The following is a 25629-nucleotide window of genomic DNA, read 5'->3' on the forward strand; positions in this document are numbered from 1 at the left end:
ACCGGAGTCTAGTGATAATCATAGGTGGCATTAATTTTCTTATTATAAACTGTGAAGAGATAGTTCAATCAGTTCGTTGAAGCTTATAAATTTAATTTAATTCGTCTTTCAGATTACAGACATAATTATTCATGTAACATTGCAGGATATTATCTATGATTGCAGGAGCATTAATTTTCTAAACTTCTGGTGAAATTGAGATTTTAGCATACTCGGCTTCAATTATAATAATTTGCAGATGTCACATAAGCCACGGTATATCTATGACATTTAAGTGCTATGGTTACACATGATCGATCATATTGATGCTTGCAAGTCAGACTGAGGTATAAATCAATAATTCGATGGATGTCACTTGCGTTCTTCCGCCACATAAAAATGTCTTAGATAAACCGTCGAGAGAGAGAGAGAACACCCATCCAAGTGGTAGCCGCGCGCAATGTTGCTTAACTTCGGTGATCGGACGAGAACCGGTGCTTTCAACATTGCTACGCTGTGCAACAGTTAGCCATTACAGCATGAACCGTTGGATAAAGGCACCTCCTTATCAATTCCCACCCTTCTCGGTCCTTAGTCTTGCATTGCCAAGAATTTCTTCTAAATTTAATTATCTCATCGATTTCGGTGTCTTAGCATCTCTTGGGTACAGCATTGCCAACTCTCGTCGATAAAAATGTGCCAGTGGGGTAAAAAGAAACCATTCGGCAAGACAGAATTCTAAATTTCCAGGAATATAAAAAAGATTGAAGCCATCATTTATCTATCGCCTGTGGAAAAAAGTCTCTGGACCTTTTTTTAGCTGCGCTGGTGAAATCTAAAATTTCTTTACCGGTAGTGGGTAAATTAAATAATAAGAGCCAATGTTGAATAACAATAATTTATTTATTACTTTATTTTACTTGAAACAATAAATAGATTAACAAAAATGATGTCAACTAAGACATATTATTACAGAGAAAATATACAAGATATTCAGTTGTTGAATTAAAACTATACACATCTGCGTATTTACAGAAAATAAAATAGATTAATATCTACTTAAATTATCATCTATTCAAACATCTAATTTTTTAGTTTTCCTTAGAAAACACATGTTCTTCAAACTGGTTAGATATTTTCAATGGTGTTCTGGCTTCACAAAACGTAAACCACAATATCCGCAAGAGTGGTTTCCAGGTTTATCCTGAAAGAAAAAAACATGCTAAATTAAAGCAACAATTTTTTGGAACCGTTTTAGATTAAATCTAACGCAAATCCACTGACTAATTATAAGCTATGTATTGTCAATCATACACGACTGTTCCTACGATAATTGGATTGTCTTGTCGTTAGTGATTCATGTAATTATGTAAGCAAATGAGGTCCGAAAGACAATAATTGTAAAGCCAAACATCAGGGAGTAATAGAAACTGTTCTATTCTGTTCCAACAGATTTAAATTGATATTTTGATGAGGCATATTATGTCATTTCGAGTAATTTGAGCATCATGGACACATTGGAACCAGGACACACAACCTGGGACGTATTTTACAGGCTATTGTGGGCTCTGGCACTTCTTCAAACAGTTTTCATTAATTGTTGTGTTGCATATAATAATTTTGAATCATGTGAATTTAAAAAATTATGTCATTGTTATTTTTAACATGAGAAAAATAAGGGAATCTTACCCAGTGAATTCTACATAAAATGCGAGAGAAACGATTCATTTTTTAAATGATTATGAGAAAATGTATTACATGTTTATTACTTAGATACTACTAATACTACTACTTACTAATTTAGTCGAATTTGGTTATTACGAGGAAGATAGGACCGACTGAATTTGCTCGTTATAAGCGGTACTCGTTATATCAGAAAATAGGTATTTTTAAATTAGCGGTCACATAACAAAAAAAATCGAAAATAAAAAATCAGAAAACCATCGTAAAAATCCACGAAACAAGCATGGCCTTCATAAACTACAAAAGAAGTTGTTTATTATAATGAACGCTGGTAGATACCTACGGACTTCACAAACCTTGGATTTTTCAACGATGTGCGTGGATACTTTTTTATTATTGTCAGCGAAACACCAATTAGGTAGGTACTTAGACACTTAATTAGTGTCATAAACGTAATCCATCCCTGGTGGCATCATGTCTGATCGGATTTTATTGCTTAGGGTCGAAATGTTTTTTAACGATCGACACATTAACAGTATTTTAGCTCGGTATATCCGATAAGTTGCTCGTTATAACAGTGAATAAATGTATGGAGAAAATCATAAACCAAATGTTAACGAATGTTTCCTCGTTACATCCATTATGTCCGATATCGTAATAACCAAGTTTGATTGTATTGTTATTGTGTGTACGGGGTGATAAGAATTTAAAAAAATCAGTGTCACAGCACTATTTTATTTACCACTGCATGGAGGGGTTGCACAATGGATCGAAATAGCGCGACGTATTTGAAGATTATATCTACAACATACCAAATTTATGTAGACTCTTGGGTGACCTTCAGGACCACTGCCGCCATCACACCATACCACCCTGCTGGATGTTTTATTAGGTGGTACTTCAGCAATCAGCTTCACTGCCCATTGCTCGTTCACATGTTTAGGGGCCAACTCGAATCTTGCCATTCGATAATCATCCTTGCTCCATTGCTAAAAGTATTTTTCATGAATTTCTTTATACCATTAGATCGGTAGTTACTATAACAAACTTTGGTAAATGTGCTGCAGAGGTGGCCATGAGATTTTACAACTTTCTTTTTAGACCAAACCAAACCTAACATAACCTAATCTAACCTACCCCAACCTAATATTACCTCATACAATCTTAGTTTATGATAATATTGCATCAAAATGTGTGAAAATGTCAAATTTTCAATTAACGATTATTGGATCGAAAAGCCAATGCGCGACAAAAAAGGTATTTATTATAATTGTCCACATGGAATAAACGTAAAAAAAAAATTATAAAAGCTCATGGCCACCTCTGCGGCACTATTACCCAAACTTTATTGACAAATAAATATCCCAGTCATTAATTTTGTAACTCCTAGCAACAATGTTTTCATTTTGACTGTTCCTGCCATGGTAATATGGATATGTCAAACTGTATATTATGTAAGCTGATAAGCCAAATGCAAAGACGTTAATTATGTATTATTTGAATTCGTATCTACAAATATGAACTGATATAACTGTTAGACGAGATTATTTCTCAAATTAATTAAAAAATAACTTATAGATAGATTGATAAATAAACTAACCTGTCCCGTATGAGTTACTGTATCTTCAGATTTATTTGAGCTAGACCTGACTAATATACTGGGGCGAAATAATTTTAATTTATTGAGAACAGTTAGACTCTTTGAAGAAGCCATAATTGTATTTAAATATAATTATTATTGTAGAAAATGTACAGATTTTTTTTTCAAGTGACAGCAACTGACAAATGAAAACCATAAATAAAATTATATTTTATATTAGTCTATGCCATAAACAATTTCACCTACACTCGAATTCTGACAATTATTTAAAACATAAGTTTTCCTAAAAGGTTTATTTATACGTATTTAACAATTAATTAATTAATAATTATTCATCATTACATTACAAAAGCAAAATCATGATATTCAAAAAACTAGGTACCTAGTAATAAGATGTTACTAAAATTAAATATTTAAAATATGATGCATCTTTTAGGTCTGCGAAAAAATGTTTAGAAATATTACAGTAGGTACTTCTATAATTAAATAATAAATAAAAAATCTAAATTTGATTTGAGTGGAATCAATTAATATATTTTTTTACGTCTGGCAGTTATTTATTTGTACATTATTAATATTATTATTTATGTTTACTCGGAAAAATGCCCGGTGTTTGGTTTATATCAACAATATTGTTTTCGTTATTGTCTCAATTACACTGCGATTATATTGATCCAAATGGATACATTGTATACTGTCCCTGCATGGGTAGAATTTTTTTCATTAAACTTGAATAAAATAAGTAAATTTGTATTGTGCATATCCTAACCTTAAAAAAATATTACAACATTCTGACACTTTGAATATATTGTGGTACTCTTCAATCTAAAGTATCTGGAGGTGGTGAAAACATTGCAATTTTTAATTGAATAATTTTATCTCTTGATTTATTCAGATGTTTGATTGAAAATTTCTAGGACGTTTCGGAAACCAGGCTGATCATTTCCTTGGGTCATTGGCCTTTGCCCACGGAATAAATCGAACACTCGTTCTACCACACTGGGTAGAATACCGCCTAGGAGAAGCGCGCTCCATCCAAGTTCCTTTTGAAACCTATTTTGATGTGGAAGCCTTCAAGCCATACCACCGCGTTATAACGATGAATAAGTTTATGTCTGATATTGCGGAACAAGTGTGGCCTGCCTCGGAAAGAATATCCTTCTGTTATATATCCCGTGGCACTAATCAGACAAAGGGTTGCAACGCCAAAGAAGGAAATCCTTTTGGCCCCTTTTGGGACACGTTTGGTGTTGATTTTGTTAACTCTGAATTCTATGCGCCGCTGCACTATGATGTACACAGGGGAGAAATGGTCGAAGAGTGGAACAAAAAGTATCCGGCTGATAAATGGCCAGTACTCGCCTTTACTGGTAAATATTAACAATTTATTAACTTAATTTTTTTTGTACCAGATCAGCTCAAACGTTTTAGATTTTGGGTCTGATCTGTCTGATCGGTTCGCCGTATGATTTTAACAAAAGTCTGAATATCATCTACATCAACACCTTCGATGCCTCCGGATATGGCTATAAGACCAATCTCTTCGTTGATATTTTGAATATCATTTTCATAATTGCAGTGAACTTCAATAATTTCACTGAACAACCTTTTCCAAGCACCTTTCATACGCGACTGGGTGACTTCATTCCACGCTTCGTTGATGTTTCTGATAGCTTTCATAATATTAAATTGATTCCACCAAACCCGCATGGCATCTCTATCACCTCCATCAGTTTTTTCAATGAGTTGTTGAGAGAAGAAGAGCTAGACGATTCTTGGATGCTTTAAATCCAGAAGCAGTCTTCTCCTCTATGGAAATAAACGTACGTGTTGGCATTCGTTTCCAATAGAGTCCCGTCTCATCCAAATTAAAAATTAAATTTGGTAGATAATTTCCCCTTTCCACAATTTCCGGTTTTAAAAAAGATCGCGATATAACGAATCCGCACTTGGCGGGGTCACGATGAACGGGAGGGGGGGGGGGGTTACTGTACTCATCTGCTGTCTTCAATCATCCCTTTTATAATACTTGTCATGAAAAATGAGTGAAGTAGGTATGCAGATTTCCAGAACTTGGTAGGCACCAGTGTTATTTTCAGTTGACTTGTCTAAACACCTCTTTATTGTTGATATGACCGGACCAGGATACTTTAAAACACTTATTTTATCTCCTGATAAATTGTCAACAGGTGCACCGGCAAGTTTTCCAGTGCAAGATGAAAACAGAATACTCCATCAATATTTGCAATGGAATGGCAATATAATGAAGCAAGCAAAACAGTACATCAAAAACAATTTCAAACAAGGCGGCTTCCTCGGCTTGCATCTCCGTAATGGCGCCGACTGGGTGAGAGCTTGCCAGCATGTGAGCCAGAGTCCAGCGCTGTTTGCAGCTCCACAATGTGTGGGATATCGAAATGAGCATGGATCTGTTACGCACGACATGTGTTTGCCATCCAAACATTTCATCGTAAGGTGAGTAATAAAAAATCAAACTCCCCCACAGATTGAATATAATGTGCAATAATGAATTATTGGACATTATAGGAATAAGGACAATTTTTTTCTTTTTCGTAATAAGTACTGAGATAATGTCTTTTTTTCATTCATTTTGCAACAAACATTTATGGGTAATTTTGTCAGGGATTTTTTCCAAGGTGCTATATTTTATCAATATATAAAAAGGGGTTTTCCCCTGACCACTGGATTGCAGTTTGTAAGTTGGGCATGGTAAATTATTTTCATTCATATTTACCCCACACCAGTGGTGCACCCAGGGGGGGCCAAGGGGTCCTGGCACCCCCCAAACATGAAAATTATCAGAATGATTTTAAACATTGAAATTGAAAGCCAATAAACTATACCCTGGGCTTAGAAAAATAAAAACACGGCAAAAAAATGATTTGTAATTCTCCAGCACCGTTTTTAGAAAAATTTCGAAACACTAATATCGGGTTTTTTTAGAAACCTAATCCTTAATGGAACTGTCAAAAAAATCTCGGTGTCCACCCGAATTCCGGAGTGGTGTAGGTCATGGCTGGAGAGGGCTGACAGGGCTCTAGCCTGGGGGCCCGGGCTTTGGGGGGCCCAGCGTGTCGGGTTGACCAGATAAGTGAGATAAACACACATTATAAATTAGCTTTAATAGTAAAAAAACGTTGCCTGCGGTGCTATTTTACTTCACGGCCATGAACATTTTAGATTATATAATTGTGCAATATAGTTTCTGATTATTATGTGTCGATACTTGACAGCTCCATTATTAAAGTAAATGTATAAAAAATCGCCAATAATTCACTGTATAAGTACCTTTAATTTGAACTAAAACAATTTGAAAAACGTTAATGTAGTGTTTCATACTGCCTTTAATCTTAGCGGTGGGTAGGGGGGCCGCCAAATATCTTAGCCTAAGGGCCCGTTTCAGGATGTGGGGGCCATGGTGTAGGTACACCGAGTGCAATAGACAAAAGACCGATAAATGAGAAATTAGGCTGTGTTGTGTTGAGTAGGTTTGTGTATAAGTTAAATGCACTAATACTTTTTTTGTCCATTTTCAATTAATATTTTGGAACCTCAATATTAAAAACCAAAAATCGACGATAAACATTCGGCGAAAAGAACGACCACACCCACTAGTCGGTGGTGGTGTAAATCAAAAGAACATTTTTAGTGGAATTTGGCATAAATATTGTAGCCCTCTGGACCAAGCGGGTAGCACAGTCGATAATATTTGAGTAATGTTTTAGCATACTAGGCGCACATGTCCTGCATGGTCACTGTTAGTCACTTCCAATCCGCCAGTAGCTGATGACACGCTCAACGGTTATCGCCCTTATGCCTCCAATTTAATAAAAACTAAGAGAAACTGTACAAATATACCGCCGTGTATTGTGAAAATATGTAAAAATAATTATATGAAGAAGAAAAAGAGCCTATGGGACTAATTTATATTCTCCTCCTTGGGCCCCCCCCAATATTAAATCCTGAGTGCGCCACTGCCCCACACGTTGCTCATATTATAGTCATGACAATCAAGATTCAGAGTACATTAGGTATTGAGATAATCAAGATATTGGTTTTCAAAGTCTCCAGAGGAATAATATTTCCAGATAATCTTGGTACAATGATGTACAATCACAGTGAGAAATCTTTTGAAAATCAAATTGAAAACCACTATGGTAAAGCTTATAAGGAACTTTTTTAACCCTATTCCCGCAAATGTGTTTATGGTTAACACAAACCTGTGAGCACAATAGAAATATTGTGCAACACAACTGCTAAAATAGGTCCACTGAATACTGAATTATAACTATAACCGAGGCAATTTGGTCTATTTAGACATTCGGACAATGCTGCAATATTTTTAATCCTTCAAGTAGTTTTTATTTAGTTATTTATAAACGGCACATGCCATATTTGCGAGAAGTATATTGTTTCTGCCGATCTCTTTTAAGCCCGGAATTGCAGTCTATTCAAGTTTATAAAAAGTATTTTGTTGATTTATATTGTTATATAAAACTATCTTGTATGAACCAAAAAAAACTATATTATACATCTTAAAATGCAATAACATTATATATAATAATAGCATTATGTATATTCATGATAAATATTTGAAAATACACCAAAGCTCAAATGCCTAATTCTAGGCTGCAAAGTTAATTTTTAGATACATTTCGATTTTATATCGTTTTTATATTTTATTTTTTATTTTTATATTTATATCGTTATTGCGTTGACTGATTTCTTTTTTTTCCTTTTTATTGCAGGCAAATAAAACGGTTACTAAAAACTATGAAAGACATAAAATACATTTTTGTGGCGTCTGATAGTAATCACATGAAGGAGGAAATAAGCGAAGCTGTCAAAAGACATTCCATTACAGTTCATCACTTGGAGGAATCCAACCCCCATCTGGATCTGGCGATTCTGGGCTTTTCCAATCATTTTGTTGGCAACTGTGTGTCATCTTACTCAGCATTCGTCAAACGAGAGCGTGATGTGAGGGGATTTCCCTCATCGTTCTGGGCTTTTCCCACTAATATTAAAGTGTCACACGGGAAATCTCACGATGAACTTTAGGTATCCTATTTCCTATTATGGAAATTACTAACTGTTTCGATAGATATAAATAATTGAGATTATCAAGTAGAGAATCGATTGAGTAGATATACCTAACTATGTTGTAATTAGTGTTATTTATATGACAATTTTTACATACATTTATATAAACAGAAAAATGGTTTGGGGGGTCCATTTTGACAAAAATATCCATGATATTTTTTATTGACTGTTTAAGGGGGCGGGGTTAAAAAATCATGCAGGTGCCACTGTCTCCCACATTTACCCCGCCTACTACTTATAACTTCTCGTCGCTTCAATCCGGAATACCGCTCTTTTCTAGATATATTCTCCGTACCCAGATCCACACTTTGAGTCTACCTGTAAACACCTGGTCTCCAAGTATAACTAAGGGTGTTTTACCTACGAGTTATTGTGAGGTCTTGCATCCACAAGTGGTTATCGAATGCTTGTGACTTAACGGTTATAATTAGTAGGATCTTTAGTGTCCATTTGTGTCGTCCGCTATGTCTTCTCTTTTAAACATGCAGTATCAAAATATTAAAGTAATGGTTTGATGCCCAAGATGATTGCACCGATTTAGGGTGCCACAGGTCTTCTAGTGGGCCCAGACCTTGCGTGTAGTAGAATGCCGAGAGGAGTGAGGCCAACCCGTTGAGAAGGCTATTCGACAGTCAAATCATACGGGTCATGATCTTCAGTCATGAGGTCCTGATGATGTCTAAAAATAACTTCCGTTTCCGGGGAGGTCCGGACCTGAAAACTCCCTCCCCTATGTGTACGCCTGTACATTTATCTCCAGTTTCTCTTATCAGTGACTTATGTTTTTGAATGTTCTTATCTTTAGAATTAAATTGTGTTTTTACTCATTTATCTTAATATAATATTTTTAAGTAATACAAAATATATTTTTTATAAGATTTACCACCACAATAAACCAAATCGTAATTTAATAATCGTTTTCTTTTCCAAGTCCCTTATCCTTTTATGCAACCAGTTTATTATGAAATTGGGCCATGAAAGCTCTAATGAACTATCCCAGATTTTGTAAATAATTGATAACCTATCAATGATTGAAGCTTAGAGTCTCCACACACACAGGCACCGAATGTGGCCACAGCTTGGCCTCTAGTGGACGCGTTTGGTCCACCAGCTATGGTGGACGCCGGTGCTCGCTGCTAGTGGCTGACATTAATGGTCGAGCACCTGCGCACTAGGCAGAAACGCCAACGATTCTCAGTCTACCTCCAATAGTTGAAAGGCGAGTGCGTGTGTTATGAGTGTATACGTATTGTGTACTCGACGTAATGGAAAATTTCGATACGGAATATCCATTTTCACACATCCGCCTTTGTCTATTGTTTCCGAATTAACTAAGATAGTGGCTCGACCCAGGCGTTTGTGGCCGCCACTAATGGCTCAACCCGACCGCTAGTGGCCGTGTGTGCAGGGGTCTTAGAGTCTCATAATAAATTCTTATGAAACATACACTTTCGATACATTTTAACGAGGCATTCATGTGGGTTACTCAATTTTACCTATGCTCTTGCGTGTGGCTTATAAGTGATAAAAGTGTGTTATAAAATTTACTTTAATAATAATTTCTTCATTAGGTAGAATGGTGACAGATTCATCTGGGAGGCGTCTCATTTAGGTGTTGGTATCATTACTTTCCACCCCACGGTGGCCACGTGGCTTAAGTGTTGGACTATCACGCCGTGGGTCTCAGGTTCGAATCCTGGGTCTGGCAAGAACACATAAATTGTTTTTCAATTTGTGTGTGAGTCAGGGTATGGACCTATTAGGATGAGCAAGTGGCTGACATCCATTTCTCGTAAAAAACTAAATCTGTTAATACAAACTTCTACTTTGTGGAGGCCCATATGATCCTATTAAGATCGGACATGGTTGGAAAAAAAAAAAATCATTACTTTCAAATGACACCAATATTGTACCGAAGTGATTTTGTCGTGGCCGCAATGCCAGAAGAATCAGAAGTCCTTCTCGATACCTACCTGAATTTTAGTCATATAGTTTTTTTTTGTGAGGATATTTAAAATTAAAATAACTAAATGAACTTATTTGAAAAATTTTAATAAAAAAATCTACAACTTGGTTAAACAGTGAACTTAAAATTTGAAATCTTTTGAAATGTTAAATTTAAATAGTTTCTTCAGATGGAAGTAATTTCCATACATAACTTTATACTGATTGTTTTTTCTATGTACCAAGGCTATTTCAGTTACTATAAGGTGGTGGAGCTCTACATATAATACAGTAGGCTTTGCTTAAGATATCGAAATAGGTTTCATACTCAACCAGGCAGTGGCGAGGGGTGAAGGTAGGCTGTTAAAATTCGACATAAATAGTGTTCACTAAACTTTGTCAGTCATACTTATTTATCTTCATTGAACTTAGAATACAAATTGCAGATGGTGCTGGTTAGTTTTTTAAATTCAATTAAACCCTGCCTAACCAAACCATAATAGTTTAGTTATGCTGTGGGCGGTCTGACAAAAATAGTGCACACTTTTTCAGTCATATTGTTTAATTTGTTTTCGTTGAATTAACCTAACTATAAGACACCAGCTCTCATTTTCAAACTAAAATATCGCATTCGAGCTTTGTGCGGAGGTACATTAAGTTACATGTGTTTTCTGAATAGTGACGGAGTCGACATTGATATACAGTCGAGACGAGTTTAGATATGCAACCTCAATAATTGTGCTGTAGAAATGATTTTTAATCCATGGCAATCGTCAACTCATTTATTTCTCAGGCCCCAGCCCCCCCCCGCCAATTTGGAAAGATTGGGCTGTATATTATGGCTCATATAGTAAATCCAGGTCTACCAAGCGGGCTAAGGGATAACCTCCACTTTGTGGAACCCATATACCTACCTACTCTGCTTTAAAGTGAAAATGGTACCCAATTAACCATTTTGTACCTTTTCTTACAGGTACTGTAAGTGTTTTCACCATCTTTATTTAAGAGGGCAGTAGGCAGTGACGTCCCGTGGGGGTAGGCAGACTGAGCGTCGCTTAGGGGCGGCAGTTACTCGAAGGGCGGCAAATCGAGGAAAATCATTTGGAATATATAGAAATAGCTATCTAAACTTAGTAATAACGAAAATATATTTCCATTAAAAATTCAGCTGACTGGTTTTGTCGGGTTTGCGATATCTCGTTTACTTCCGTTGCTCTTCGACGTCCTTCGTGACCAGAAACGACACGCGCAGATTTGCGAATAATTAGTCTGATATTTTGTTAGTAATGTATCCATACACCAACACATTTATTAAATATTGGACCAGCGCTCGAAATGGAAAATTTTACGAACCGGAGCGCTCAATGATTTTACGAAAATATTAACATAGTTATCTAAATTTATGAGTCTTTTATAAAAATAAGTGTTAGGTTTTGTTGTTTTATGGCCGATCTAGCTCAGACGGTCAAATTATTTTCCTACGAGATTCTATTAATCGGAACGGCGCTCCGGTGCGTTCCGGTCCATTTCGAACCCTGTATTGGACTCATGAAAGGATGATAAAAATAATGTTTAAAAAATGAGGTGGCATTTTGGCGCTGCCTAGGGGCGGCATTTTTTCTATGGACGTCACTGGCAGTAGGTACCTACTTTAGTTGAGCGTGGTTTATATTTATTTTATACTGAAAACCCAGGTTTGTTATCGTTTATTTTTGTCGATACCGAGAAATTAGGGCAAGTGGAAAAGGAATACTTTTATTGTTTTAAAAGTGTACTTTTTCGAGAGGTACCTACCTACGTTTTTTGATAAGAAAACAAAGGATGGATAAATAATTTACATGGAAAACTAAAAAGAAAAAAGGCCTCGTCCTCGATTCGGGCCGTAGTATGTATTTAATATCCCGCAGATAACTCGTACTACGTTTTTTTGCGGAAATACTTGATTTAAAGGAAAATTTATGACAGTTCGAAAAATCAGGAAAACGGCCAAAAAACTCAAGTTTTCCGTTAATGAAATACCAACGGTTATCATAACTATCTACTAACTGTGCTGCATGGTTCACTCAACATCACATCAAAGACATCTAATATATTTTTTTTAAATAGCAATTTCATATTATAAAAAATATCGATTTCAAGTTATCTGTCTTCAATCTTCACTAATATGTATAGTAGTCTAAGACCTAAGTGTATTTTTTTACCCACTGCCAAATTAATTTTCCATAAAAAGAGCGCAATTAATAGAGCTCCATACAGCCAGATTATCCTAGATAAGCTGTAGATACTATTATTTTGATAAGCTGATATGTCTCAACGTTGTACCTAAATAAAGTTTTACAGAATAAATCAATATTTAGCTAATAATACGAATCTAACATTGCTAACATATATATACCTATATATTCTCGATATGCGAATATTCTCAAAACACAGTCGGGTATTCTTTCTATAAAATACTCGCCATTCGTAATTACCAAAGAGATTGATCTTATCTTATTAAAGTATCTTATCTATGATTGAATCTCTTTGGTAGCTAAACTACATAGGTACTAAATAATATATTAATATTATATTGTCAATCAAACTAGACGTCTTCGCGAAAGGTTATCCCTACCACGCATCTACAACGTGTCCGTACGGAAATGATTTTAGATTTAAAAATGCAGACAATCCACCAGAACCACCCGCCTTGGCTGTACAGTCGTATTTCTTACTGTTTCCATAGACATCGCTTATGTAGGTACCGGATTCTATACCTACATTTTTAAATTGCTTTACATCGGCATGCCGGACTAACTAAACTAGCGGAATCTTTTACCGCTATTTAGTTTGGCAAAAATTCTTCTTATTACGACTAAGTATTACATATTATTTCCATAACAAAATCGGCTCACGCACTTCGCCGAATTTTAGTCACCTTCGATAAACTTTGATAACAATATTCCCCGATATCAGGTTAGTAAGTATCACAAGTTTACGCAGGCAATAAACTAATGAAGGTCCTACTAAGAATTGCTCGTCAAAGTATGGAATCATTTTATTTTGACGATGCATTCAATACAAACGAAGTGAATGATAAAACCCACGTTTTTTTTCACTAATTCGTTTTATCTGTGGCGGGTTCCGTGCGCGTCATCGCGCGCGTGCGTCATTCTCCAACGGCGTCACGGTCACGCCATGGGACGTCAATCAAAGATCGCGTTGTTGTTTGGTAACCGGACATAACAGAACAGCCAGTGGAAAAATAAAACGTTCATTTTTGTCATATTATATACCTATTTATTAATTAAAACTTCAGTTTAAAAAAGAAATATAAGTATTTAATGTAGGTATGTATAATCTCTGCATGTTGGCCATTCGGCGTGAAAACCTAAATTTATCTGCTTGATTTTGATAATCATGCACAACTCCACAGAATTATCAAATTAATTATTTCGTTGTACCTAGTCACCCAAGCATTTTGAACATATTGGATTGATTAAGACGAATTAATATAGGTACCTAGAGTCCGTATTCTATATGCTGGCGTGCATTTCACGTCGCTCGCGGACGGAAAGCATTGCCTCATCGCGTTCGAATGTTGCAAGTTTTCAATGCGAGGGAATGCAGTGTTAAGATGATGAAGCGGGGGGAAAACCGCACGCCAGCATAAAGAATACGGACTCTAGCTTGCCAGCAACACCGAGTTGAACCCCTTTTAATTGAGGCTTTTCAGCGATTACATTTTTTTCACAGAATAAGTACCTATTGAAAACCTCCGTTATTAAACATCTAGGTATACAACATATAAAGATACGACAATTTCAATATTAAATGTTTTATTTTACCTGAAAAAACGTCATAGTTCAGTTTTGTCACCGTCCTGTTTCTTCATGTTCTGTCATAGCATGTTCTGTTTATTCATTGAACCGTATTTTAATAGATAATTACGTCAAATTCTATCATGCGCAATGCAATAACATATTCACCGTTCATATTTAATTGATTCTTGCTGGTTAAATGTTTTTTCAAGTATTTTTGCAGGACATGGGCTATGTGGTGCACTTATACAGTGCCTAGTACCTACCATGCTAGTACCTAAAGGGCACTAAGCGACCACAAAATAATATGCCCTAACCCCACCCCGCTGGATCGACGAACTTTACTCATCATGTTTGGCGGAATTACGCAGCAACCAAAAAATAGATACTAAGATGTAAGATAGGTACCTAGAGACGACACCTTCATTTAGTAGTGGATTGATCAGAGGTGCGTTTTCCTAACGCTACACGACAAAACTGATTTGTGAGAAAAATTAAAAGGGGCCCTCCGAAGAGTTAAAACCTGCCAGTACTCAGTTAATAAATTATATTTAAATTTGAAAAAATGTGTACATTTCTCATAAACTGAGTGGAAAATAAATATTGCCCAAAGCATAACAAAATCCCTGCATAAAAGTAGGGCTTCTTATAGCTCCTGATTAGAAATATAAATAGATTAATTGAGTAGGTAGATACGAAAAGTGAACAAAACAAAAAAATGCGCCTCTTATGTAAATTTGTATCTTTGATATCGATCTCCATATATTTATGAACAACTAGAGTCTGTCTTCTATAAGCTGGCGTGCGGTTTCGCCCTCCCGCTTCAGCATCAATCTCGTTCCCTCATATTGAAAACTTGCAACAGTTGAACGCGATGGCACAATGCTTTCCGTGTGACGTGAATATAGATTAGCTTATATAATACAGATTAGCTTATAGAATATAGCTTATAGAATACAGACTCTACTAATTATATTAAATTTTGTGTCTAAAATATACGTAAGTACCTACATTATTTCCGAAATGTTATCCGACCCTCTGTGTACCTACCTACATACTGACAGAACTCTAAGCTTAAATTAATAAGTATGGTTAAATTTAATCGCATTTCGTAGTTTATACGAAAGTTATATAATTATATTGGATTTTATTACTTTGTTAATTATCTTAATATATTATATTTCGGTTAAAAATGTCTTAAAAATGCGACCGCAAACCTCGAATTCAGAATACATGATTCTTTGAAAGTACGAAGGAAATAAATGACGTCATGGAATCAAGTTATAAATATATCTGCGACTCGCCGAGCCGCTCATGTGATCGGCGTGCAGTCGCGTTGCTTGATCGCAGCATATCGTGAATAATATTATTTTTTGTCAAATTTATTAACAAATCGGTAAACATGGCCACCGAAGCACAAAGGCTTATCGGAGTTTCTCTTACGAAGATTGCGAAATCGCGAGGCCGCGGTGGCGCTAGTTTACACAAAAACCTGTTGGTCGCGACGGTTCTGCAAAAAGCGCGATACGTCTTCATGGAAGAAGCCTATCGCATGGCGAGAGAAAACTTTGTGACGTCCGAACAAACGGAATTTCAAAAGGAAACAATGGAACCGACGGAATCCATTCCCGAGGAAATGACGCAGTCTGCGGATGTTCTCATCCCCTCTGTTGTTCCGGGAAACGAAGAAATTGATAGACTACAATTCAACTCGGAGGAAGAAACCAGTCCGCTCGAGTTCGATAGCCCTGCGACGGGAGTGAAGAGATGCTGTGATGATGCGTCACCGTCTTCGAAGAGGCACTGCACCAGCTCTGAGACTTGTCACAGCGTAGGACCCTGCCTGTGCCCGATAGTAAATTTCGACTCAAACCCTGCCGTCAGTCTCACGCTGACCTTCATCAGTTCAGAACAGGATTTATCTGAACTTTCTCTTGAGTCGGGTTATTCAAATAATTTGCAGCTGACACGTATGACTCAAAGAACGATTTTATCCGTGTAATTTAAAGTGACTCATACAAGGATAATGGTTAACCAATGCTGTTCAGTTGTGCATTATTAAATTGCATTGTTTTATATTATCGCAATAATAAGTTTTAATTTATTTAAAAGACTTCCGTAATAGACGTTATCTGGCGCTAAGTAATACTAATAATATTACGTACATACTATGTACTTAGTACCTATAAGAAATAATTATAATAACCGAAAGACTGATTAGTGATTAGATTAGTTTAGTGAAACTTCGATTTAGAGGAGGCAGTATACCATGATACCTTGGAAGTGTGTACCTACCTAATTGTATGACGTGATGGTTATCGTTATCAATGATGATAGTATGATTCTATAAAAGGTCGTCATTATGGGTGCATGTTTCGTGTGCCATTTATTTTTAATAAACCAATGACCAAAATCTACCTGTTTTTATTATTATTTTGACCATTCGTTCAATAGTAGAATATCTATTCCTTTTTTCCATTACACATTCCGCACACATATAATTATTTTATTACACAACATTTACTTGGTTTTGTATTGGAACCCCTAAGTTCATCATGGAAACAATATCTCAATAAAGTCCAAAAGACGTCTTGAAGGTTTAGTTTTAGCAGATTTTTTCCATTACACGGGGCATTTCCAGCACAAACAATGTTATTAATAATCTTAAATTAATCACAAAATAAATCGGTGACAATCCAAGGTAAAGTATTTTTAGTTTCAAATTATCTGCAAGTTCGTTATGTACCTACTTTATTATTAATTGTTTTCGACTATCTTAAACAGCCAAATACACCAAAAACCTTTGCATTGAGATACACACCAATCAGACTAATCAGAACATTTCCACGAAACCTACTCGCAAATAACGCTGGTTTTAGGTAGGTATGTGGAGGGTTGTTACGCTGACAGGTTTGGAGGTACCCTACTGAAAATATTGCCTCTGATAAACATTACTGACATTCAAATAAATACTACAGTGGGCATTACAATACAAAAATGGTTATGTTGTCGGGCATTTGTATGCATTTTTATTTCTCAAACTAAGATGTCGACACTTTTATTGGAAAACCGCGACTGTTTTCAAAAGTTGTAATATTTGTCTCCGTTCTTTCATTCGCCACCCTTATTATATACCGCCCTTATTCAACGCGTGTCCTGCATACTTCCACGGGACGTCACTAATATAAATTGTGACGAAAGTATGTATCTAACATTCTAACCACAGAATAAGCCTTGCCTATTACTTTCTTGAAAGTTTGAAATCGAATAAATATTCATCAAATTATTATTACATCTACTGTAATAATTGAAGGCGTCCCCCGAAAAGGGGTCTATATGCAAAAACAAATTGTTCAGGACAGGAAAAAAACGTTTTATTCGATCATGCGGAGTTTTGGAGTAAGTACCTATATCTGTGATAATAATATTATGTTTATGAAAGCACTCTTTATCATTGACAAATTTATTTTTATTTTGGATAATTAAATAAATCATATAGACCCCTCTTCTACGGTAAGCATTTTGGTATTGCTAATATCTCAAAAACTGTGGCAGATAAAATAATAACACTTTCCAATAACGTGAGCAATGGATAAGACCCGTTTTAGTCAATAAAATCACTTTTTGACATGATGTATTATTATTATATAACATACTTACCCCTTTTCAGAGGACGCCTTCAATTCCTGCAAATTAATACAGCAAAGATAGGACAATTTCTGTGGGAGATACCTATTATTAATATTATGTCTAAAACATATTTCTCATAGAATAGGTATGTCCACAATCCACATTATATGTTTGGTAATCAATCACTTTAGTTACTTTTATTATGACGAAATGCACATAGATGATATTGATGAGTAAATTTGTTTTAATGGATTTCGCATTGCTATTTTAAGATTATTATTTTGTATTTTCTGCAACCCCTAGTAAGTTGTGACTGAAATGTCGATGGCGGGTCATGATTGCATGTATCACAATGACGTCATGTGCACGTAAATCAATACAATTACTTACGTATGAATAGCTACTATATTTATTTATTTATTCAGAAAAAAGCAGTATTATGACATCACAATAGACATTGGCCAGTGCACCACAATGTACTACAAAGTATGCAAAATAGTGAAGTAGATAGAGAACTCAATAATGAGTAGGTACCTATGAGTATAAATAATATGAAACATACTATATTTTCAAATTTTATTTATTTTTTACATATACATATGGCATATAGTGAACATTTGCAAATTATCAATTTAAGACGTTCACAACATGACATTTAGAAACAAAGAAATAAGTAAGTATATTAAAACAGTATTGCAAGACTTATAAAAAATAAATAGATCAAGTTATTAAACAGTAGAAAAGTGTAAATAAGTACAAAAAAATATTAATTAGATACAAGGAAGTACACTGAATGAGCTAAGCAGACCCTATTTTAAAAATTTATAAAACAACGTCCACCTAAACTCCTGCTCACGTAGGTGGAATATATACCTACATATAATATTATACCAAAAAAGTGAACGTAAAAGCAGGTCCGCACCAAGCAGGGGTTCGCAGCACTCGGGCGGCAGGATTCGTGAGCGACAAATCTTATGTTGGAAATATTAAGTAGGTAGAGATCGCGCAACCAGAGTTGGTGCGACACAGATACGAAAGATTGTATGTATTGGTGAATTTCTGAAGAATACAATATTCTTTTATAGGTTTTTCCTTTTTTGAATGCGTCTGTGAGAGTATCCGGTAGCCTCAACTCTGGTTGCGCGATCTATACCCACCCCTAATAATATTTTTCGTACTACAGAGGTAGTAAATAAAAGAATGACCACTAAATATTTAATAAACAATACAGGGTCAATTTAACAGTGAGACACGAATTGTTTTTTGCACGGCAAACTAAAGGTCGGACTTAGTTTTAAAATTAAGATATTAGAATAGAATTTTTTTTCATGTAGGTAAGTACCTACATAGTACATATAGTGAAAAACGCATACAGCCTTAGACATACAGCGCATTTTTTCTTGTTTGAGGTAGTTTTTGCTATGTTTACGTGTAAATTGCATCTATATATTACACTTCGCCGAATCACAGTTCACCGTGAGCTATCGTAATAGAAGGAGATCACCGTATGGCGTATAGCAGTAAGATTTTTTTTAAATGGCGCGTTTTCCGTGAAGTATTAAAATTTAAAAGGTACGACTTGATACTTACGAACACCTACATAACGTCGTTTCCGGCACAATATATCCTATGTGACGTTTTTAGGCAAAATGAGTTATTTACACCATTCGATTCGGATTTTTTTTCTCCGTATGACACAATATAATTATTAACCTACTTTTGAATCAGTCACAATTTTATATAAGTAAATGTAATATACGATACCTACGATTGTATTTCTAATTTACTTACCTACCTATTTTCTTCTGTCTTTCCCTTAAATTCCGGAGGTTTTCATTACCTACCTATATATTTTTAATAAGTGTTTTATTTAGACACAAATTTCATCTCAGCACAGGGCCATTTCCGCACAAATACAATTGTCTTACACAATATTTACTTGGTTTTGTATTTGAACTTAGAGGTATCCATCCACATCTAATAAGATCACAATATAAATCAGTGGCGTCCCAAGGAAAAGTTCCCCTATTAAAGTAGATTTACTTTTGAAATTTAAAATTCATATTATCTTGGTTGTGCATTTAACTGCCAATAGACTATTATCTCTGGCTAACCTTTCGATGCAAAAGCAGCCTTCGATCGGATGGTTGGGACTTGGGACAGATTTTCAATGAATTAAAATTCCTGCAACATGTCAAGGGACATAAAATTCCAAATGTACCTATACTCTTTATTAATATTATAAAATAGCTTTCAAGCTAACGTCGATATTATATAATTTACGCCCCTCGCATTATTTTCATTTTCTTTTATCGGGAATGTTGAGCAAAATTGATTACTCATCCTCATTGTCTCGTGGTGGTGTTATTATCTATGGTCTCATGCTTTGAAACTGTAAATGTGAATAATAATATTATATTTTTACCGTTGCGCGTTATCTTATCCTCAAATATCAATATTTTCTGTTATCCTTATTATTTTATCACGCCCTTATCAGTCGTACTGTACCTATTCTTATCCTAATCAAAAAGTTACATTATTAAATGGATCATTATTCGTAATGCAATGTTTTAAAAATAAAAACCAAGTCATACTTAAGTCTACCTATTGAGTTTCTAATAAGAGTAATAAGGGTAATAAGACAAGTGTACCTAATAATAACTACCTAGATTATATTATATTTGTCTTGATTTATCTGTCTGACTGTCTGTAACGCAGTGCACACAGGACAACACACATATTATATATAATATACACACACTTTCTCTATAATATCTCTCTGACGCACGTAAATTAGCATACGGCAAAGTTTGCGTCTTTGTTGCGCAATTACATAAATAGAACATCCGTGTTGCATCCCCTCATGCGCGCTCGCTTAGTCACGTATATGCATTACGCTCACTCTTTTTTTACAAATTCACTCTATTGTTTTAAATTTTCGCTATTTTTATACTTAAGTAAGTAAATAAAAAAAAAACTATTTTAGAAAAACGCAACAATTAGATTTTTTTACCTTTATTGCCGCACCGATGCTATGTGCGGGAGTAGGTAGATACATTAATTTACATTATTATCCATATGTTCATGGCTTGGATTAGGCTTTGAAATGAGTTATCCCATGAATTGCCCCTTAGTGCAGTGCTCCGCAACCGGTGTGCCGTAAGACGATGCTAGGTGTGCCGCGGTGCATTATAGTATATTATACAATACTTACCTACTTAATGGCCAAATTTGCGTACATGGCTGATAATATATTTGAGCAACTGCATGAACTTAATAAAACAATGCAAGGTCAGAATGAAAATATATTGACGTGATCTGATAAATTAGAAGGAGTTAAAACAAGGATCTCTAAAAATGTACCAAAGGACCTACCAGACCACCACTGAAAACAAAAAAATAAGTTGGATCCGTTTTAAAAACATTTAAGTTTCCTGCAAAAGAAATTTCATTGGGTATTACTTTCATACAATCAATACGACTGGATTCGAAACCCTTGCAAGCAATGCCGAAAATTCGATAGAAGCGCTTTCCCTATAAATTCGAGAGGAATTGGTTGAATTGAGAAACGACGAAACGCTAAAACTGAACTTCGCCGATGCTCCATTGGCTATTTTCTGGATTTCGGTTAATAAAGAATATCCTCGGAATTCCGACAAGGCTATCGCAATTCAGTTCCCATTTTCTACGACATATCTAGGTGAGCGAAGTTTTTCAACTCAAGTTATAATTTAAAATAATAAGCAGTCTTGCTTGAAGGGTCTTGACCGAGAACTTCGAGTTGCTCTTTCAAATATCAACCCAAAATATATAAAATGTTTATGTTCATTGAAACAAGCTCAGTTATCACATTAATTAGTTATCATATTGATAATACAAATACATGGAAATATGTATATTTAGTTCGTCATGACGTGTTATGTTGTTTGTATATTTAATTACTTATCAAATAAAAACACATAAACTAATGTAATTTTGGCGCATGGCCCCTACAAGGGGGGAGCTGACAGGGCTCTAACCTGGGATTCAGGCTCAGCATAGGCCGGCGTGGCAGGTCAACCACATAAGTGAGATAAACACAAATTACAATTTTGCTCTAATAGTAAAAAAAGTCGCCTGCGGCGCTATTTTACTACGCTGGTATTAATAATATTTTAAAACATAACATTGTAGGATACAATTTATAATTATGTCAATACTCGACAAATAATAAAATTTTTCTTACGCAGACAATTAACCATAATTCTGGTGAATGTATTAACAAATACAAAAATCGCTAAACATACAATCAATATCATTATTTTTCCTCGAACATCATTTGAAAAACGCTATTTTAGAGTATCACACTGTATTTAACCTTAGCGATAGGTAGGAGGGCCGCCAACGATCCTGGCCTGGGGTCCCACTTTAGGATGTGGGGTCCATGTTTTGGTGTATAAATTGTTTTATCTGTGGTGTGCCGTGGAATTCTGGGAAGACCTTTGGTGTGCCGTGGGTGAGAAAAGGTTGCGGAGCACTGCCTTATTGGACTCACCTTTCTCCTGCATCGTGGGTGCTCTCAAGATGATTACCGGAAACTTGCGCAAGGCCGTAAGGGGATGTCATGAGACCTAGGTTGGCATGATTCATAGCATGAGTAATTAACCTACATAATGTTTAGAGGCAAACTTTGATGAATGATGAATGAGAGAAATCCCCCTCACTCATTGAAAGACACCTTTTTTTAACTCAGCATTGTCAATTACGTCATCCAAATGCAAAAAAAAAAAACAATAATAAATTAATAATTACGTACGGCGTACGTAGTAATTAATTATTAAAGACGATTGATAAATGCTAAATTATTATAATTGAGATGTTACCTATTAATCCTATTGTATTATTAATAATTCTAATACGTGGATATTACGTATGTATGTCCTAAACACAGTGACGGCTTTATCTCCTATATATTATTATCCTAAGAGATTTTGGAAAATGCACCAACAGCTCATTTAAGCGACATTTTATTGTTATTTTTACATCTTCACTTCGAAATGTGCGCTACCGATTCATCTACCGATTGAATTGAACACATTTCAGAAATTTTTCACTATTTTACATGTACGTGACGTTTCTATCCGATATTTTCTTACACACCGTATACGATCGCCATATTTACTGTTCAAGCCTAACAGATTGACGTCTTCGTCGCTTATGACCTTCTAATCCTTTATTTGACAAACGAATTCGATTATTTTTATTCAAATATCGTAATGTAGACATTGGCGCACTTTTTTCCGGTGAAAAAAATCATAAACTTGGTACAATTCACTACGTAAATAAAATTTTGACAGGCGCGTGCGCCACTGTCGGCCATTTCATAGATAACGTGATACTCCAAATTTGATTTTTGAAAATACTTCTTTGTGGCTGTTCTTTGCTTGTGGCTCTGAATTTATATATTTATTAAAAATGCTAATGTTATTTATCCACATATTCATATCGTCATCATCATCATCAATCCACTGCTGGATGAAGGGTTCCGCAACGTGATCCTACTACTATCGGTTGAACGAATTTGTGATATTATACCTATTTCTATCATCTCATTTCAATCCGCTGCTGGACAAAGACTTCCCTAGCCTGATTCTATTCCTTTCTGCCATTTGAATTGCTGTATTCATCAAAATCTGTGATATTATATTTATCTACATATGTATATTATAGTCATCATCATCAACCAGGACCAATCCGCTGCTGGATGAAGGGTTTCACAACCTGATTCTACTACTAGCGGTTAAACAAATTTGTGATATTATACCTATTTCTATTATCCCCATCATCATCGACCTGAACAATTCCACTGCTCGATAAAGGCCTCCCTAGCTTGATTCTATTCCTTTATGTCATTTGATTTGCTGTATTTATCAAAGTCCGTGATATTATATTTATCTACATATTTATATTATAGTCATCATCATCAACCAGGATCAATCCACTGCTGGATGAAGGGTTCCACAACCTGATTCTACTACTAGCGGTTAAAAAAAATTGTGATATTATACCTATTTCTATTATCCTCATCATCATCGACCTGAACAATTCCACTGCTGGATAAAGGCCTCCCTAGCTTGATTATATTTCTTTCTGTCATTTGAATTGCTGTATTTATCAAAATCTGTGATATTATATTTATTTACATATTCATATAGTCATCATCATCAACCAGGATCAATGTACTGCTGGATGAAGGGTTCCACAACCTGATTCTACTACTAGCTGTTAAACAAATTTGTGATATTATACCTACTTCTATCATCCTCATCATCGACCTGAACAATTCCACTGCTGGATAAAGGCCTCCCTAGCTTGATTCTATTCCTTTCTGTCATTTGAATTGCTGTATTTATCAAAATCTGTGATATTATATTTATCTACATATTTATATAGTCATCATCATCAACCAGGATCAATCCACTGCTGGATGAAGGGTTCCACAACCTGATTCTACTACTAGCGGTTAAACAAATTTGTGATATTATACATATTTCTATCATTCTCATCATCATCGACCTGAACCAATCCACTGCTGGATAAAGGCCTCCCTAGCCTGATTCTACTCCTTTCTGTCATTTGAATTGCTGTATTTATCAAAATCGGTGATATTATATTTATCTACATATTCATATCGTCATCATCATCATCGTCATCAACCAGGATCAATCCATTGCTGGATGAAGGGTTCCGCAATCTGATTCTTGACAGTATTGAATTTCTATATTTATTAAAAATGCTAATGTTATTTATCTACATATTCATATCGTCATCATAATCATCATCATCATCAACCAGGATCAATCCACTGCTGGATGAAGGTTATCCCAACCTAATTCTACTCTACTTGGTCATATAAATTGCTATATTTTTTTTTATTTGTGATTTTATATACCTACCTATTTATAATACCCAAAATAAATTTTGTTTCGATATGAATGTATCGCACCGGAAGACTATGTTATTTAAGGTTAAATTTTAATTCAAAATTTGATTTTTTAAATATTATTCAACGGCTGCAAGCATTTATTATTTATATACTGCTAACCTTTTATTATCTAAATGGGTCCCGTGGCAGATTAATATTCATGTTATATTGGATCACCATTTATAATAATCACATACATTTCTTTATATTCGAATTTATGAGATGTATAATTATTTATCATTATTAAATGCACGTGTTTTAACGAAACATTTATATAACTACACATATTTTATTGTATTAAAATGTCAGTGGTCGCAATCGGCGATTGCAAGCTGTTCTACTTGGCCTATCAGCCTGAGGTGGTGTCGGAAGATATTGTGAAGGCCAGACTTCAGAATAGACTACGCATATGACCCCAAATTTATATTGACAGTGACGACTTGAAAATCGTAAAACTGACAAATCAGCAAAATGTCAAACTGTCTTGAGGTGAATGAAAATCAATTCCGAAGGGAAAACTCTATGCATACTTCACAATTATATTAACCTCTTGCGTCCTGAGGTACACATATGTGGACGTTATTTAAATATTTTTTAGTAATGATTTGAATGGATACTTGAACCGCATTTGACTACAGTGGTATAGATAGTATATTTTTCTACCACTAGAGCAAAACACTAGCCTATGTAGTTTTAAAATAAATTGTTATTTTGACTTTGAAGTTATGGATATTTGCACAAGACAAAAATGGCGGCTAAAAAGTCAACTCTGACAAGTAAGTGCTTTTAATTAAATATTAATATTTATTTATATTAAAAACCAATGATGTATTTAGTTTCACAATGAATCATAGTAATATTCCGTATACTTTAAATTATCTTTACACTTTTGTAAAATATTATAA

The 25629-nt window shown here is 35.0% G+C and overlaps 2 protein-coding genes across 2 annotated transcripts; one reads left to right on the forward strand and one right to left on the reverse strand.

Annotated features, from left to right (window-relative positions):
- Positions 1 to 863: 863 nt before the first annotated feature.
- Positions 864 to 3484, reverse strand: ND-13A (NADH dehydrogenase (ubiquinone) 13 kDa A subunit). Its single transcript, XM_085956215.1, has 3 exons — positions 3263 to 3484; positions 2475 to 2651; positions 864 to 1183 (listed from the first exon to the last, which is right to left on the reverse strand). The coding sequence occupies exons 1-3, from the start codon at positions 3374 to 3376 to the stop codon at positions 1118 to 1120; spliced, it is 357 nt and encodes a 118-aa protein (XP_085812341.1). The 5' UTR covers positions 3377 to 3484; the 3' UTR covers positions 864 to 1117.
- Positions 3485 to 3844: 360 nt separating this feature from the next.
- On the forward strand, positions 3845 to 8488 carry O-fut1 (O-fucosyltransferase 1). The gene is made up of 4 exons (XM_085956214.1): positions 3845 to 3970; positions 4180 to 4632; positions 5452 to 5737; positions 8032 to 8488. The coding sequence occupies exons 1-4, from the start codon at positions 3865 to 3867 to the stop codon at positions 8342 to 8344; spliced, it is 1158 nt and encodes a 385-aa protein (XP_085812340.1). The 5' UTR covers positions 3845 to 3864; the 3' UTR covers positions 8345 to 8488.
- The last annotated feature ends 17141 nt before the right edge of the window (positions 8489 to 25629 follow it).

Source organism: Rhyacophila brunnea, unplaced genomic scaffold (assembly GCF_057557595.1).
Source record: "Rhyacophila brunnea isolate RB1 unplaced genomic scaffold, BYU_Rbru_1.0 scaffold_5, whole genome shotgun sequence".
Lineage (NCBI taxonomy): Eukaryota > Metazoa > Arthropoda > Insecta > Trichoptera > Rhyacophilidae > Rhyacophila > Rhyacophila brunnea.